This window comes from Mirounga leonina, unplaced genomic scaffold (genome assembly GCF_011800145.1).
Source record: "Mirounga leonina isolate KUSES-001 unplaced genomic scaffold, KU_Mleo_1.0 Mir_91, whole genome shotgun sequence".
Lineage (NCBI taxonomy): Eukaryota > Metazoa > Chordata > Mammalia > Carnivora > Phocidae > Mirounga > Mirounga leonina.
Window position 1 is genome coordinate 9,806,698 of NW_023270839.1, and position 18,655 is coordinate 9,825,352.

Below are 18,655 nucleotides of genomic sequence, written 5' to 3' on the forward strand. Positions count from 1 at the left end.
CTCTAATAACTTCCATGCTTTTTTCAAGCCCAGCTTTTTTCAAGCCCAGTATCTTTAAAATCATCATTCTGAACTCTAGTTCTGACATCTTACTAATGTCATTATTGATTAGGTCCCTGGCAGTCGGTACTGCCTCTTGTTCTTTTTTGGGGGGTGATTTTTTTCCGTCTTGTCATTTTGTCCAGAGGAGAATAGATGAATGAGAGAACAAACTGCTAACATCCTGCTCCTCCGCTCTGCCCATTTTTAATCATATTATTTTTATTTATTTTTTGGTATTGAGTTGTGTAAGTTCTCTCTAAATTTTGGATATTAACCCCTTATGTAATATATCATTTACAAACGGCAAATATCTTCTTCCATTCAGTAGGTTGCCTTTTTGTCTTATTGATGGTTTCCTTCATCAATGTGCAATGTGCAAAGCTTTTAATTTTGGTATAGTCCCACTAGTTTGATTTTGCTTTTGTTTCTCTTGCCTTAGAAAACATATCTAGAAAAATGTTTCTATGGCTGATGTCAAATAAATTACTGGTTAAGTTTTCCTTTAGGATTTTTATGGCTTCAGGTCTCACATAGGTATTTAATCCATTTTGAGTTTATTTTTTTTGTATATGGTGTTAGAAAGTAGTCCAGTTTTATTCTTTTGCCTGTAGCTATCCAGGTTTACCAGCACCATTTACTGAAGAGACTTTCTTTCCCCATTGCATATTTTTGTCTTCTTTGTCATAGATTAATTGACATATAAGCATGGGTTTATTTTTGGGCTCTCTGTTCTGTTGATCTATGTGTCCATTTTTGTGCCAGTACGATACTGTTTTGTTTTGTTTTTTTTTTCGAGAGAGAGAGTGAGTGAGAGGGGGAGAGGGAGAGAGAGGATCTTGAGCAGCCTCCATGCCTAGCATTCTTTTTGGAGTCTGATGTAGCACTCCATTCTCATGATCCTGAGATCATGACCTGAGCTGAAATCAAGAATTGAGCACTTAACCCACTGAGCCATCCAGGCGCCCCTGTGCCAGTACCATACTGTTTGGATTACTACACGTTTGTGCTATATCTTGAAATCAGGAATTGTGATACCTCCAGCTTTGTTTTTCTTTCTTAGGATTGCTTTGGCTATTTGGAGTCTTTGTGGTTCCATACAAACTTCAGGATTATTTGTTGTAGTTCTGTGAAAAATGTTTTTGGTATTTTGATAGGGATTGAATCTATAGATGGCTTTGGGTAGTATGGACATTTTAACAATATTAATTCTTCCAAAACATGAGCATGGAATATCTCTCCATTTTATTTATTTATTAAAATTTTTATTTTCGTTTGTTGGTCAGAGAGAGCAAGCACAAGCAGGAGGGAACAGCAGACAGAGGGAGAAGCAGGCTCCCCACTGAGCAGGGAACCTGATGTGCGACTTGATCCCGGGACTTTGGGATCATGACCTGAGCCAAAGGCAGATGCTTAACCAACTGAGCCACCCAGGCATCCCTATCTTTCCATTTACTTGTGTCATCTTCAATTTCTTTCATGAATGTTTTATAATTTTCAGAGTACAGGTCTTTCACCTCTTTAGTGATGTTTATTTCTAGGTTGGTTTTTTTTTTTTGGTGTAACTTTAATTTGGATTGTTTTCTTAATTTCTCTTTCTATTCCTTCATTATTAGTATATAGAAACACAATTGATTCTTCAGTGTTCGTTTTGTGTCCTGAAAATTTACTGAATTCATTTATTTGAATAATTTTTTGGTGGCATCTTTAGGGTTTTCAATGCATTGTATTATATCATCTGCAAATAGTAACAGTTTATGTTCTTCCTTACCAATATGGATGACTTTTATTAGAAGCACTTTTGTTTTGTAACCTGAGGTGTACTTGCCAAAAGAAAATGCCCTGTGATAAGCTATGCTAAATCTTCTTTCACATGACACAAATCTATGCTTGGACACATGTTACTTCTCATGATCTTTCATGCTATTTAGTCTTTCCCCTTTTATTACACTTGTACCATTTAATAAAAAGAAACACTTGCAATTTTATTATGCATCTCTACTATGAGACCGTGAGCCCTATGAGGGAAGAAAATGTCTCTTATGTACTTATGTATCAAATTTATTTCCTGGTTCAATGTCTGGTATTGTAGGTGCTCAGCAACAAAAACAAGAGTATATAGTTGAACAATGAGAGGGAGGATGTCTAAATATAAATGTGATACAGTAGTTACAGTTTGTCACAGTATATTTGTAGAAGCTCTAAGAGGAAAAAGACATATCTCATATTTTCTATGAAGTGCCAGAAAGTCAGAGTGAAAAAATGTTAAGATGTTCTTTGGACTCATCTTCAACTTTTTAATAAATGAATAGGCTCCTAAGGACTCCTAGAGTTGTTGAGGGGGATGGGGGAATGATTTTCTAGATCTAAGTATTAGAAAATTCCTCTAGAAAGTTATTCTTTGTTTAAAAACAACTGTATTATTATTTATTTTAAAAACTTTAAAAATTAAATTATTTAAATGAATTAAATAAATTTTTAATAAATAATACATAATATTTAACTGAGGGTTCTAGAGGGGAGGGGGGTGGGAGGAGGAGTTAGCCCCATGATGGGTATTAAGGAGGGCATGTACTGCATGGAGCACTGGCTGTTATACGAAAACAATGAATCATGGATCACCACATTAAAAACTAATGATGTATTGTACGGTAACTAACATAACATAATAAAATAAAAATTTAAATACATTTTAAAATTTATTTTTAAATAAACAATACAGGCATATACCAAAGAATTTAAAGAGTTCAAAAGGGTGTATGAAGCAAACACCTCCTTTACTCTCTTGTTCCTCAGACACCAAATTCTCCTCACCTGAAGCAATCTCTCTTATCAGTTTCTGGGTCCCTTTCAGGAGATTGTCTATACATTTACATGAAAGGTAGTTACACTTAGCTACTCGCCTTGCTTTCTTCACTCAACAGTTTATCTTGGATGTCACCTATACTTCAAAAATAATAATAAGTCCCAAAATATAATATATATTGGAGATATTATATAACATTACATATAGAACTACTTCACATTCTATAAGATTGAAGACAGTTTTCCATTGTATGACTGAACCACAGCTTATTTAACTAGTCTTCTATTAATAGGAACTTACATTTTTCTCAACATTTTGCTATTACAGCAATACTGCAATGAATATTCTTATATTTTCACCGTTTCCCACATGTGTGAGAATATCTGTAGACTGAGTACCTTAGAAGTTGGATTGCTGGGTTACAGGGTGTATGACTTCTAAATTTTGATCAAAGTTGCCTAATTGTCCCGTATAGAGCTTGTAAAATTTATTCTCCCACAAGCAAGTGTGAGGGAAGCCATTTCATTATCCTCAACCACACAGTGGTTATCAAACTGCTTGATCTTTGTTGCTCCGATGGGTTAAGATATAAGATACCATTATAGGCTTATTCTACCTTTATCTTTTTATGAATGAATTAGGGCTCTTTCCATATGTTTAAGAATCTTTTCTGCATATTTTCTATATCCTTTTGCTTATTTTCCTATTGAGATATTGTTCTGTTCTCCTATTCATAGAGTTTTATGTATAGTAAGGAAGCATACATTGTTTAACTGGCAGATGATTGGGACTTCCTAAATTATTGATGGGAAAATAATTGAAAAGTCCTAAAGATAGAAATACAGGATTAGTTGGTAACAAAAAAGCAACTTGGGCTAGTGAAAAGGGTGGCGGATAGGAAATTTTTGTTTTTTACCATTAAAGTTATTATCCTCAACATGCCACTCCTGATTCCCAACCTTTATTTTCTTCATCTGCAGATCAGATTGTTGAACTGGTAAAGACATTTCAATATTAAGATGACCTTTCATTTAGGACCTAGGAGGGAGTTCATGGAGAACTAGTCCAAGTGACTAATATAACTCCTGGGTAAAAATATTTACTGATCTACAATTGCTGAGCACCTCCTATACAGAAAAAAAAAAAAAAAAAAAGCCTAAATCTGTTCTCTGTGGTTCTGGTATTACCTCTTATTTTACGGTAAGCAGGACTCCCCCACCCCCACTTCTCCTTGGGAATCTGGAGCTGCTTGCAATAAAAAGAAAAGCAGATCTGTATCCCAAACTTGTGTTTATGTCAGTCCCTATATCCACTGGTCTCTGATTTGTCTCTGCATTTTTGCATGGTTTTTCTACAAGATGATCTTCAGAAAGTGAAGGAAGTGAGACCATGTGGAATTTAATGCAATTAAAGCAATAGAAAAGAATTTCTGGTTTTGTCATGACTAAGCAGCTTGTATTAAACTAAGCTTTCCACCAAAAGTAACCATAAAATCTGGACAGAATACATAACACAATCATTTGAAGGCACTGGAGAACAGTCAACACAGATATGACTTCAGAGACTACAATTCCAAGAAGGGAAGAACAAGGAAATGAGTTCTACATTCACCTTGGGTACCTTTTCTTGAGGATATTTGACAGTTCACTGGGTGGGGGCAATATGGGGATATGGAGACATGTGGGAAAGAATGGAGGGAAGGAAGAATAAAGTCTCAGCAGAAAGCAGTAATTTCACTGATCTGAGAAGATAAAGGATTTGGTGTTTGTGGCTGCTGGAGAAGCTGGAGTTTGAGAAACAAATCCTGGAGAGAGGAGAACCACAAAGAAGTGAGACTCAAAATATGAATGCAATATTCCTTCAAGGCATTTATTGATTGTTAATCCATTAACGTGCATGATGAGATTTCAAGAAATCTAGCAGAAAGCAAAACTGGGAGTTTAAAGAACTGAGCAGAGGTTTCAGGAACATGGGGTTCAAGGAGTACAGAAATAGGAAGTCAGGGTGCCATAAAGTGGAGGGGCCCTGAAAACAGTCCAGGCTTGCAGATAGACTCAGAAGATTGTGTTCCTAGAGTATGAGTCACATTCCAGGAATAAAGGCAAAACTGGCGTAGGCTATTTTTATACTTAAATTATAGTCCTTAAATAAAATCAAAATGATCTGCCTCTACTTTCTTTACTGCTACAAGAAAACTTTTGTTGATTTACCACACTTGTTGTCCTCACAATTTTTGAAATATAATGTTTAGCTTCAATTTAAAAAATTGCATGCTAAGAAACAGGACAAATGATCAAGAACCAGGGGAAGAAATAAACAACAGTCACATGCTTACAGGTGCTTAAGGTTTTTGGTCAGTACTATGATGAATAATTTTTGGGAACAAATTACTTTTTTTTTTTTTTGATGCTCAACATCTCTAATCATCAGGGACAATGCAAGTCAAAACCACAATGAGCTATCACCTCACATCTGCCAGAATAGCTAAAATCAAAAACACAAGAAACAAGTGTTGGCAAGGATGTGAAGAAAAAGGAACCCTTGTGCACTATTGGCAGGAATGCAAACTGGTGCACCTACTGTGGAAAATAGTATGGAGGTTCCTCAAAAAATTAAAAATAGAAATACCATATGATCCAGTAATTCCACTACTGGATATTTAACCAGGGGAAACAAAAACACTAACTCAAAAAGATATACACATCCCTATGTTTATTGCAGCATTATTTACAACAGCTAAGATATGCAAGCAACCCAAGTGACCAACAACAGACAAATGGATAAGGAAAATATACATAATGGAATATTACACAGCCACAGGAAAGGGTGAGATCTTGCCATTTGAGAAAACACGGATGGACCTAGAGGGTATTTTGCTAAGTGAAATATGTCAGAGAAAGAGAAAATGCCATATGATTGCACTCATAAATGGTATTTCAAAAATGAATAAACAAAAAGCAGAACCAGACCTATAAATATAGAGAACAAACTAATGGTTGCCAGTGAGGAGCAGAGTGGGGGTTGGACAAAATGGGTGAAGAAGAGAGGGAGATACAGGCCTCCAATTATTGCAGTGAGTAAGTCACATGAATAAAAAGCCAGAGCATAAGGAATACAATCAATGATAATGTACTAACGATGTAATGAGACAGATGGTAGCTATATTTGTGGTGAACATAGCATAATGTATAAGCTTGTCAAATTGCTGAGTTTTATACCTGAAACTAGTGTAATATTGTGTGTCGACTATGCTCAAATTAAAAAAAACTAGTTTTTTTTAACCTGAAAATAAGTTAAATACAATTTTTGCAAATAAGTTAAATATAATATTGGGCTTTAATTTCCCAAGAGCCTTTTTGATTAACACGTTTTATATTCCCAGAAGTTTATGCAAGGCATTTTTCATATCTTTGTTCCTAAGACTATATATCACAGGATTAAGGAGTGGAGTCACGACAGAATAAAAAAGAGTCACAATCTTCTGTGTTTCAGCTTTATGCTCAGATGTTAGGTTCCCATACATGATCAGCACTGAGCCATAGAACAGTGAAACCACAGCCAGATGAGACCCACAGGTGGAGAAGGCTTTTCTTTTCCCAGCTGCTGAAGGGACTTTCAATACTGCTCTTAAGATCAAAGTATAGGATCCCATGAAGAAGAGAAAGAGAATGACAAGGGGCAGAAGACTTAAAGTGGAGAAGACAAGCTCTACCACAGTTTTTTTGCAAGTGAGTGCTAGAAGAGGACCTGGATCACACAGGAAGTGGTCAATGACCCTGGATCCACAGAAGGACATTTGGGAAATGACGATGATGGGAATCAAGTACCAGAAGAAACCAAGTACCCAACAACTGACCACAAGATTGGTGCAGAGATGTCCTGTCATAGTGGTTGGATAATGTAGAGGCCGGCAGATGGCAAGGTACCGATCAAATGCCATAATAGCCAAGAAAAAGCATTCCGTAGAACCCAAGGAGAAGAAAAAGTAGAACTGGAGAAAGCACCCAGAGAAGGAGATGACCTTGGTGTCAGAGAGGAAGTTGGCCAACATGTTGGGGACAGTGGAGGTGACATACCAGATCTCTAGGAAGGAGAAGTTGGCGAGGAAGATGTACATGGGAGTGTGGAGTCTCTGATCCCAGTACACAGCACAGATGATAGACCCGTTGCCCATGAGGGTCAGGAGGTAGACAACAGAGAAGAGCAGAAAGAGGAGGATCTGCCCTTCCCTGGGGCAAGGGAAGCCCAGGAGGATGAAGCCAGTGATGGTGCTGGAGGTGTTGAGGGTGTTGGAGATTTTCATGGGTCTGGGAGCTGTAAAAAGACCATCAAATTATTGAATGACAGTGTAAAGACAGATGGGGACCCAGATTATATTTAAACCATCTTGGAAAAGAAAATAAAGACCTATATGTTAATAGTTACTTTTTTCTTTGAAACTGAAATATTGACCTGGGTTGCTTTTTATTCTAATTGACTTTTTCACTGTGAACTCAAGATAACTTTGGTTAGAATTGATAAGGTCTTGAAGGAGAGTGTTGTAGAGGTGTTTTAAGATTATATTAGACCTTATATTTAATGGAGTTTCTATCTACCTCCCTACCTACCCTCACAAAAATGGAATTTTTTCTATTTTCAGAAGACATCATTGCAGTTGTGGCAAAAACTGCATCAAACTATTTATTACATAACACAAACTTGGAACTTTTTAAAATTCTTTTACATGATTTTTGAAACTGGCCTTATTTAAAACCAAGTGATTAACTTAATTTAACAATACTACACACCAATTTTATGTGTGAAACAGTCAAGCCAACTGGAGGGAATTAACCTTAGTTTCTGTTGTGTTAAAACAGCAATTGTAGCCATCCACAGTTGACCAGGGCGAGAGAATTGTTAATGAGCCATGTAGAAACAGGTCTGTGCTTACCTGAAAAAGAAATATGAATTTGCCCAGTTTACAGTTATGGATATAATTCTATTCCAATAATATAAACTATGGATATTATTAATAACATGGAATTCTAAATAGTGGTGGATTTGTAGGGGATGCAAAGCTAAAACTTTGCCCCATCCCTCAGTAACTGCTTAGGATGATCTCAAGGCAGAGTGGCTTTTAAAGGTTGAATATTACATACAATGCTTTTCTTTTGTTCTAAATGAGTTAGAATACCTTTGTTAATCATTTACGCACTCAGGCCTTGGAATCAATTAGAACCCTCTGTAAGTAAATGTATAAATAAGCAACAGAAAATCTGTGTCCCCCCCTCCTTTGATGTTAAGTCTATATTTTGCTTTTTGAAATTTGGCATAGGGACCCAGGGAGTCTAATAATTTCTTGCTGTGAGTAGTCAAGTTCTGAGAAAACTGTAGGACCAAGAGCAAAAGGTGACAGCAACCAGATGATACTCCTTCTCTAGTATTAGTTGTGGGGGCTTAGAGAGTTTCACTGGAGGAAGAATACAGTTGTGTAAAGGGGGCTGAGAGGGGATGAGACTGGAGGAGTTACAACAGAATAAATATTCTTTTAAAACCCTTTCTGGGTCATTTTAAACTCAGGATCCCCTGATTCTGATGGCATGGGGGATTCTTGGGGCTGATAACATCTCCACGGATCTGTCTGACTCTATTTAACATCTATAAATTGGAATAGGGTTTAATGAACTCTGCTCTTGGTGGGGGAAAGTGATCTAGATTCTTCTGGTACCTGCACTATGAACTTCCGTTTCCTAGAAGTCTTTTCCTTTTCTGCTTTTAAACTCATTTGTGTAGGGACCTAACAAATTTCTGAGACCACACATTTACCTTTTAAAAAGGGAGTTGGAAGCAGACAACAGAAGAGTGTAATATTTTTTTAAAGTCACTCTGGACCAGCTTCACTCATGATTAAGGACGTTAAGCACTTAGCCTTTCTTTGCAGCACATCCTGCAGTGTGTTTTCAAAGTTATGTTGGAGTCACGGGAGCCCGCTGATTGCTAAAGATTAAAAACAGGGACACACAGGAAGCATTCTCTATGTGTAAAATCCTTGACGGATTCTAAAAAAAGATTAAGTCTGTAAGTCTAGTACCAATTCAGAGGAAGGTAACTTAATTAGGATCAATTAAAAACAAGGGTTACTGGGCGCCTGGGTGGCTCAGTTTATTAGGCGACTGCCTTCAGCTCAGGTCATTACGGCGGGGTCGCAGGATCGAGTCCCGCATCGGGCTCCCTGCTCAGCGGGGAGTCTGCTTCTCCCTCTGACCCTCCTGCCTCTTGTGCGCTCTCTCACTCTCTCTCAAATAAATAAATAAATAATCTTTAAAAAGAACCCCAAAGGTTACTAATAATGATTAGTATTTTTGACTAGGGTTGTTTTGCTGGTATTTGTGAAATTTCATTTTAGGAGTAAGCATCTGCTCAACAATCTAATAATGGGCCCTTGGATTAAATGTCTAAGAACTCCTTTTTTTCCCCCGCTGGTAGAACTTACTTCAGTGTGGTATTTCTTCCCTTTCTTTTACCCTCCCATCTCATTCATGGTCAATTTCTGTTCATTTGTCTCCGAAATAAGTCTCCGGTCCACCTACTTCTCTGTAGTTCAGGCTGTCATCTTTTCTCTGCTGGACCACTGTGATGTTGTCCGGACTGCTTCCTGCTTCCACCCTTCCCCTCTACAACCTGCTAAGCATGCCACAGCCAGAGTGACTATTTAGAAAAGGAAAATCAGATCAGTCCTTTTTCCTGCACGCAGACTTCAGTTAACTTCCCAAAGCACTTAGAGTAAATAAAATCTCCAAACCAGGGTCTTTGATTTGACCCTGCTTAACATCTCCAACTTCATCTCATATTCTGTTAATCACACACACACATATACATACTTTCTTTGTCCCTCATACACAGATGTCCCCCCCCCCCAACATACACTGTTGTGCAAAGGAAGTGTGCACACAAGGACTTCAAATATAAAAAAAGGTTCAACAAGCAGAGGGGTTGCAGAGTGTGCCCTTCTCTGTGCTGCTCTCACTGGAAGGTGTACATATTTGGATTATACCTACACTAGCCAGCATTTCAGTAGAGACAGAGCCATTTCTATAATGCTTTACACCAAAGGTCAGCAAATTTTGTCTTAAAAATCTTGGCTTGCAGGGGCACCTGGGTGGCTCAGTCAGTTAACCTTCTGCCGTCGGCTCAGGGCATGATCCCAGGGTCCTGGGATCCAGCCCCACGTCAGGCTCTCCACTCAGTGGGGAGTCTGCTTCTTCCTCTCACTCTCCCTCTGTGCTCTCCCTCTCTCTCAAATAAATAAATAAAAATCTTTTTTTTTTTTTAAAGATTTTATTTATTTATTTGACAGAGAGAGAGAGAACACAAGCAGGGGGAGTGGGAGAGGGAGAAGCAGGCTCCTGGCCAAGCAGGGAGCCCGATGCGGGACTCGATCCCAGGACCCTGGGATCATGACCTGAGCCCAAGGCAGACGCTTAACGACTGAGCCACCCAGGCGCCCCAATAAATAAAAATCTTAAAAAGATTTTTTTGGCTTGCAGGCCATGTAGTCTCTGTCACAACTACTCACCTTCGCTGCTGTGTGAAAGCAGCTGTAGACAATACTTAAATGAATGCACTTGGCTGTGCTCCAATAAAATGTTATTTATGTCCACTGAAATTTGAATTTCATGTAACTTTCATGTGTCACAGATGTTATTTTTATATTGATTTTAAAATTTAAGTTAAAAATGTAAAAATTCGGGCGCCTGGGTGGCTCAGTTGGTTAAGCGACTGCCTTCGGCTCAGGTCATGATCCTGGAGTCCCGGGATCGAGTCCCGCATCAGGCTCCCTGATCAGCAGGGAGTCTGCTTCTCCCTCTGACCCTCCCTCCTCTCATGCTCTATCTCATTCTCTCTCTCAAATAAATAAATAAAATCTTTAAAAAAAAATGTAAAAATTCTTAGTTCACTGGCCATATGAAAACAGACCTCAGGCCAGATTTGTTCCATTGGTTATATTTTACCGACTCCTGCTCTTCGTATTTATAAACAGGAAGGCAAGGACCATCCATTTGACTGGAATGATGGCAACTTAGTCCAACAATAATGACTTTTAAGAAAAGAGGGGTCAGCCTGTTCTGCTGAGCAGACCTGTTTGGACAGCTTTCTGCTAAATTACAAAAATGAATTCATAAAGTTATCAGGATCCTTTTTCTCTGTCTCTGCACACACACACACACACACATTCACAGGATAGTTCAGAAATATAACATTGGCCTTCTTCTAGTTTCTGGAAGCAGTCAAGTACTTTCCTGACTCAGGCTCTTTGTTTTTGTCCTTCAAGTTCACTCTTTATCCCCAGTGCCTAGCACAGTCTGAAGAAAATAGTATTTTGTAAATATTTGTCAAAGAAATGATTATCTACATTGTTAGAATAGATAGATGATAGATAGATAAATATTTACCAATTACTTCATTTGAACTTAAAAAATCCTGTGAGATTAAATTTTAGGAAATGAGATGTAGAAGAAAGGCTCCAAATGACCTGAGACTACCAGAGCTTTGGCCCAGACTTGAGAGGAATTCTGTTCAAAGGAAGTAACTTGAGATGGAATGTTCTGGATAGTAGGACATGTTCCACCCCAAACCCAGAGGTTTCCTGTCTGACTGCTAAAGATAGTTGTGGTCCCACAGCTCTGGATGTTGAAGTAGGAGAGAGTGGGATGGAAATTCTAGATTCAGTGTCAGAACAGAATTGCTTAGTGGCTCTAGTGGAGGTTTTAGTTTTGTTTTGTTTTTTAATCTTTATAAGCTTTGATTTCTTTATATGAAAAGGGAGTAGCAGCATATGATTTTTAAGCACTTTTTATTATGAAATGCTTACCCCCATTCCAAGTACAGCAAAAGTACACATGCTATGAAGACTTTACAGATCTAGGGGCAATATTTTAGTCACATTTATGTCTCAGATAAAACATCCCTCGGATAGATTGTTGCTTATACGTGAAAACCAAAAGATCCAGGCCAACTCTCTTTCAGGGCAATTCTCCCACGCTGAGAGTCTGACAGAGCTGCCCTAGAAAACAAGAATGGTGTGAAAAATGATTCTCTGTGTGCCATCATGATTTCATGCTTGACCTAATGAAATTGACAGTGGGTGAAAAAAAGATATTTCTGACAAGACTGCATTGTTACTCACCTTATGTTAGTGGGCTTCTCTGTACAGAGAGCGGCAGTGTTTACCTGGTGTGGGGCTTTGGTCAACGGCAGAAAGATTCTCCAGACTCAGTTTTAGAAAGCGCTGGGTCAGATGTAGTGCGTGTATGGACACAGTGCTGTCAAAGCTGTGTTAGGTGTTCAGGATGTGTAGACTGAGTTAATTGACAAAGCCAAACAAAATAAACTACACTCTCACCTTCATTATACCTTGGAAAGGTTGGGATAGACCCAATATAGGACAGCCAGGTCCTGAGCTGTAAGATGATAGAAAGATGTTTCTCTGATAGTTCACCTCCCTAAGGCAGGTCCGAGAAGACACGATGGTAGGGAACTACTACTGGCCTGCTCTCATAACGGCACATCCATCTACTTCGTTTGGTTTGGACAGATTATCACACCTGTCCCATTTCTGCAAAGCCCTTGGAAATAGGAAATGTTCTCATTTATGAGAAGTGATAGGCAGCAAAGCATATTAGAAAAGCAAAGTATTTGGAATAAGGAGCCTAGGGTTTGAATTACGAATCATATTTTACCAACTGTGTGGACTTTGTCAAGTCGATTATATAAATCATTTCCCAGTTTGTTCATCTGCAAAATGGGCAGAGTAACACTTTCACCAAGGGGTCGGGGACTCTGAGATAACATGTGGAAGAACCTTATCTAGGTCCTGACACAAAACTGCTTGGGAATTGTTAGCCATAGAATTTGTACCTGAAGCAAAGTGAAAGGGAGCCTTGTTTAGGTGGAAGTAGTTTTCCTAGCTCTTTTATGTTTATTTTCTCCTTTAAGTGTTACATCATTGCTTTCAAGGGGACAAAAGGGGAATCCAAACCTGAAGATTCTCTTTTTTTTTTAATTTTTTTTCTTTTAAAGATTTTATTTATTTATTTGAGAGAGAGAGAGTGAGAGAGAGAGCCCAAGAGGGGGTAGGGTCAGAGGGAGAAGCAGACTCCCTGCTGAGCAGGGAGCCCGACGTGGGACTCGATCCCAGGACTCCGGGATCATGACCTGAACCGAAGGCAGTTGCTTAACCAACTGAGCCACCCAGGCACCCCAAACCTGAAGATTCTCTTACAGTGTCTGATCTTCCTGGAGAGGAGAGCGGGTATCTTCTACAATAACCATCAGTGAGAGAAGGTGTAGAAATGGGGCGATCTCTTGGTGTTTGCTGCAGGTTGGAGGGATTATAAGCAGAGCCCCCAGGGAATGAGCCCTGCTCCGTGAGGATCACCTTTCCACTTCTAGGAAGAGAACAGTGAAAGGAGACTCTTCTGTGCTAGTTCTTTTCTTCCCCCAGGGCCTGCCTTCTCTGGAGAACCTGATGCCTTCCACCTTTGTTTCCTAGTAGAGTAGAAAATATTACCTTTTCCAGCCCCAACGTCCTCAGGGATTACATGAGATCTAGCCAACTTCCAAACCCACTCAGAGCACCTGCCAGCTACCCAAGGGAAAGTCTATCAAAGTAACAGAGGGTGCTGTGGCTGTATGCAGGAAGCTACTCACTGGGCCTCTAGTGAGCAGTGTGAATCATGGGTTTTAGGGACAGAGCTTCTTCTGATTTTCCAGAAAGGAGAGATGGGGGAAGGTGTGATGAGTTCTCAGGCACAGAGGGCTGTGTAGTTGCAGCAGGAATTAATCTTCTTGGCTCCCACCTAGTTTCTTTATAGATCTTCTCCTTTCTTGTTTATGGTTGGGCTCTGTGAGCCTCAAGCAGCTGAATCTTAGGGCACACTTCCCAGGTCCAAGAGAGGCCAGAGCAGGGCATTTCACAGTTCCACTCCAGCAGCTGTATCTGGAAGTTGGGCTCTATGCCTTCCTCATCTCTGATGGAGTGCAGGTCTTTTAGCACAACTCATTATCTGTCCCTCTGTTTCCAACTGTGGAAGGAAGTTCATCTTAAAGACTTATCAGTTCATTTTGCTTCCTTGTTTGAACAGCTTTAATGTTTCCCTCTGTCCACAACACAAGATTCAAAACTGACAAGAACACCTGCAATTCAGCTCTAACATTATTATTCCTGTTGTTGTTATTTTTCTTTTCCCCACCATTCCTTACAGATGTCCTTGTGTCATGGCCACATCAAACTGCTTAGGCATGCAATGGAAGGTTGTATATTTTCATGGAGTGAATAATGTCACCCTCTGAAAAGTAGACAAGAACACTACATTGATGACTGGCAGTGGGAGAATTAAGTCCTGTGGTGTGAGGGACCCGGGGAAATTAATTTACTCATGCAGATAAAGAGAGCTGATTTATGACGTGTCCTCTTTGTATTCTTTGTATTCCTTTTGTTTTTTTTTGTTAGCCTCTCCTCTCATTGATCCCCTCAGCCCAGATATTTTCTCACAGACTTCTTGGAGGTGGTATTAGTAGTGTAACAGAGGTCATTGGCTCCCTGTCCATATTCCCTCCATATTTCCTCCTTTGTTTCACTCAAGTGTGCCTGCCAACATCCACGTTTATTTCCCAAATGTTTTTTGTTGTTGATTTTGTTTTCTGACTGGGAAACCTGCTTTGTCTGCCTGTTCTTCATTCTTCCAGTCCAGAAGTTCTGGGAAGCTAACGACCTCTGCACTCCCTAGAAGCCCTCAACTATGGACCTGTGGGCAGTGGGATATCAGTATTCCAGCTCCCTTGCTCCTATAGTGGGCTAACTCTGGGATGTCTACTTGGCTATTCTGGGGTTCTCCAGAGGGATTAGTTCCAGTGACCCACAGTGGTAGCTGGCTTGACAATGTACCTTTTTTATTGGAATACTTCCTTGTTTCACTTTTCTCTGCCAATGTTCTCTTCATTACCCAAATGAACTACTTGTACTGGAATCCTTGTCTCAGGATTTATTTCTGGGGAGACCAGCAGAGACATAGGGGCAAGTACATTACTGCCCTACCACCATTTGTAACGTTTTGATGAGCAAATTTGTTTCAAGTTTCAAACAGTCACTAAACATTTCTTTCCAATTAAACTTTTTGACAATTTAAATATTGTCAGATGGGTGCTATTCTTTATAATGGTTTCTTTAAGAATATTACTAACTTTGTTTGGAAAGATGAACTATGAAAGTTTATGAAACAAAAACATCAATAATTTGCCCCGAAAATTCATCTATAAATAGCTCTCCATATTACTCACTCTACACCTTTTTAGGAGAAAGAACAAAACATTTTTGCTTTACCTAATTCTGTCATCTCCTTTTCATTGGTCATAATAGCTGGACAAGATTAGATTTGGGGCAAGTTTTCTGCTTTTCTTTATGATAATTATGAAACTAAACTAGCATAGCCACTCAGTTTAGTTTTCACCAATAAACTTTGGTCAAAATTGAATTTTTTGTTTTTTTTGCTTTTGAGTTGTAGAAGTTCTTTATGTATTTTGGGTTTTAACCACCTGTCAAATATATGGTTTGCAAACACTTTGCCATTCTGTAGGTTGCCTTTTCATTTAGTGTATTGTTTCTTTTGCTGTGCAGAAGCTTTTCAGTTTGATGTGGTACCACTTGTTGCTTTTTGCTTTTCTTGCTTTTTTTGCTTTTGGTATCCTGTCCAAAAAATCATTGCCCAGACCAGAAACTTTTCTGTGTGGTTAAAAAGCTTTTCCCTTATGGCTTCTTCTAAAAATTTTACAGTTTTAAGTCTTATGTTTATCTTTAATCTGTTTGAGTTGATTTTTGTGTATGGTGTAAGATATGGTTCCAATTTCATTCTTTTGCATGTGGATGTCCAGTTTTCTCAACACCAAAGGAGACTATCCTTTCCGCATTTGGTATTCTTGGTCACATTGCCAAAGATTAGTTGACCTTATATGCACAGGCTTATTAGATGTGTCTTCTTTCAACTTTGTAAGCTTACTGTTAAAATTTTGAAGCTTACTACAAAGTTGAATGTGCTAATTGTTTATTTTCTCATCTGCTGGCTGAACTGAATAATAGCATGCTGTACTTTCTTTTCCAAAGTAGTCACTTACACAGTCAAAACAGAAGATGTGTTCACATCCTCCTCAGCACCTGGGTTCCTTCAAAATAGTGCTACAATCCGAATCTTTCAGGTTCTTATCCAGTTGGTTGTATCCGTTTCTTATTGATGCTACCACAAATGCCACAAATTTAGTGGCTGAAAACATGTATCTGTATCACCTTAGAGTTCTGGAAGATAGAGTCCAAAATAGGTCCACTGGACTAAATTCAAGACGTCAGCAGGACAATGTTCCTTATGGAGGCTGTAAGGGAGAACCAATTTCTTTGCCCACCCCCACCCACCCCCTTTTTTTTAGCTTCCAGATATCTCCTGCATTATTTGGCTCATGGCTTCCTCTTCCATCTTCAAAGACATCTTCAAACCTCACTCAAACTCTAATCCCTACTTCCATTGTCATATTTCCTTCTTTGACTCTTTTCTCCTGCCTTCCTCTTACACTTATGAGGATTTTTGCAATTAGATTGGCTGCCCATATAAATTAGCAGAGTCTTCCCTTCTCAAGATCCTTAATTCACTTATATTTTTTCAAAGTCCCTTAGGCTATGCAAGGTAATATATTCACAGGTTTAGAGATTAGAGCATGGATATCTTTGGAGTGTCGTTATTCTGCCTACACGGGTGCAGGGCAGTGCAGATATAAACTCAGTTTTTATAATCTGCCCAATTCATGGCAGGCTCAATCCTTTCAGAAAAGGACTCTGGGTTGTCTTTCCTGGTGTTACCACACCTTCCCAGCCAAACTCTCCAGAAAGCCATGTGATGGGCATATTAAGATCCTGAGCAGAGAGGCCTGGAGGGCTCCAGAAATTGTCTCAGTGTGTCCTGGATATGATTTTGCAATCTCCATTTTCTGAGGAGCTCTCACAGGAAAGAAAGTTACTATATTCTCTGTTCTATCAAAGAGATCAAACTGAGCAAGACCCTCAGCTTTTTCTTTTCTCTCTCAATTTGTAGAGAGACATTTTCCTAATCTGCCTGGTTTCCTGCCCCCTTGGAATTTTTTGCCATCAATTAACTCTCTAGATTTAATACTGAGAAAATTAATGAATAATATATATTCAGACATTGTGAATACAATTTTTATCAGAAAGAATTAAGTGAACTGTATGGTTATTGAGGTATCATAATAGGTGAGCAAATATAAGATATATCAATTCTTTAAAACTAGGAGTCACTGAGCCAAATTTATTATATTTTATTGTTAATACAATAATATACTTAATTATAATTTGAAATTCCTCTTAATTTACTCAGTACTTAATGCAGGTAATTAGGAAAAGCAAAAAGTGGAAAGAAGAAAAAATCAAGTATACTTTTACTAGTGAGACAGGTTATCATTGGTATATTTCTTCTAATATTTAGTATTCCTAAGGATTAGATTTTTTCTTTTTCTTTTTTTTTTTACACAGAGGATTAACACTGTGTTTTCAATATTATATCCGGTTTACCTAGAATTCTTTTTAGCCATTTTCCAGTCATAAACATTTAAGTAAACATTTTTATTGGTTGTAAACTTTGAGCATTAAGAATGTTTTCCATATATGATATTGTTTATAACTCAGTTATGACAAATGGCAGTGCTTGAAGGTATGTGCTTTGGCTCAGAAAGACTTGGATTTACATTCATCTGTCTTTATTATTAGTTGTGTGCTTTTGGGCAGTTATATTCTTTTATTTTTATTTTTTAATTTTTAAATTTTTTATTGTTATGTTAATCACCATACATTACATCATTAGTTTTTGATGTAGTGTTCCATGATTCATTTTTTGCGTCTAACACCCAGTGCTCCATGCAGAACGTGCCCTCTTTAATACCCATCACCAGGCTAGCCCATCCTCCCACACCCCTCCCCTCTAGAACCCTCAGTTTGTTTTTCAGAGTCCATCGTCTCTCATGGTTCTCTACCCCTCCGATTTCCCCTGCTTCATTCTTCCCCTCCTGCTATCTTCTTCTTCTTCTTCTTCTTTTTTTTTTTTTTTAACATATAATGTATTATTTGTTTCAGAAGTACAGATTTGTGATTTGACAGTCTTGCACAATTCACAGCGCTCACCATAGCACATACCCTCCCCAATGTCCATCCCCAGCCACCCCATCCCTCCCACCCCCCACCACTCCAGCAACTCTCAGTTTGTTTCCTGAGATTAAGAATTCCTCATATCAGTGAGGTCATATGATACATGTCTTTCTCTGATTGACTTATTTCGCTCAGCATAACACCCTCCAGTTCCATCCACGTCGTTGCAAATGGCAAGATCTCATTCCTTTTGATGGTTGCATAATATTCCATTGTATATATATACACCACATCTTCTTTATCTATTCATCTGTTGATGGACATCTTGGCTCTTTCCATAGTTTGGCTATTGTGGACATTGCTGCTATAAACATCGGGGTGCACGTACCCCTTCGGATCCCTACATTTGTATCTTTGGGGTAAATACCCAGTAGTGCAATTGCTGGATTGTAGGGTAGCTCTATTTTCAACTTTTGGAGAAACCTCCATACTGTTTTCCAGAGTGGTTGCACCAGCTTGCATTGCCACCAACAGTGTAGGAGGGTTCCCCTTTCTCCTCATCCCCGCCAACATCTGTCATTTCCTGACTTGTTAATTTTAGCCATTCTGACTGGTGTGAGGTGGTATCTCAT

At 38.7% G+C, this 18,655-nt stretch overlaps 1 protein-coding gene across 1 annotated transcript; it reads right to left on the reverse strand.

Moving 5' to 3' along the window:
* Window positions 1-6,215: 6,215 nt before the first annotated feature.
* On the reverse strand, window positions 6,216-7,429 carry LOC118003126 (olfactory receptor 11G2-like). The gene has a single exon (XM_034993890.1). It carries the CDS (start codon window positions 7,146-7,148, stop codon window positions 6,216-6,218), a length of 933 nt encoding a protein of 310 aa, XP_034849781.1. The 5' UTR covers window positions 7,149-7,429.
* Window positions 7,430-18,655: the final 11,226 nt, after the last annotated feature.

What these genes read in the sequence shown, in the direction of transcription:
- LOC118003126 (XM_034993890.1), bottom strand. Translation starts at nt 7,148, where the DNA reads ATGAAAATCTCCAACACCCTCAACACCTCCAGCACCATCACTGGCTTC.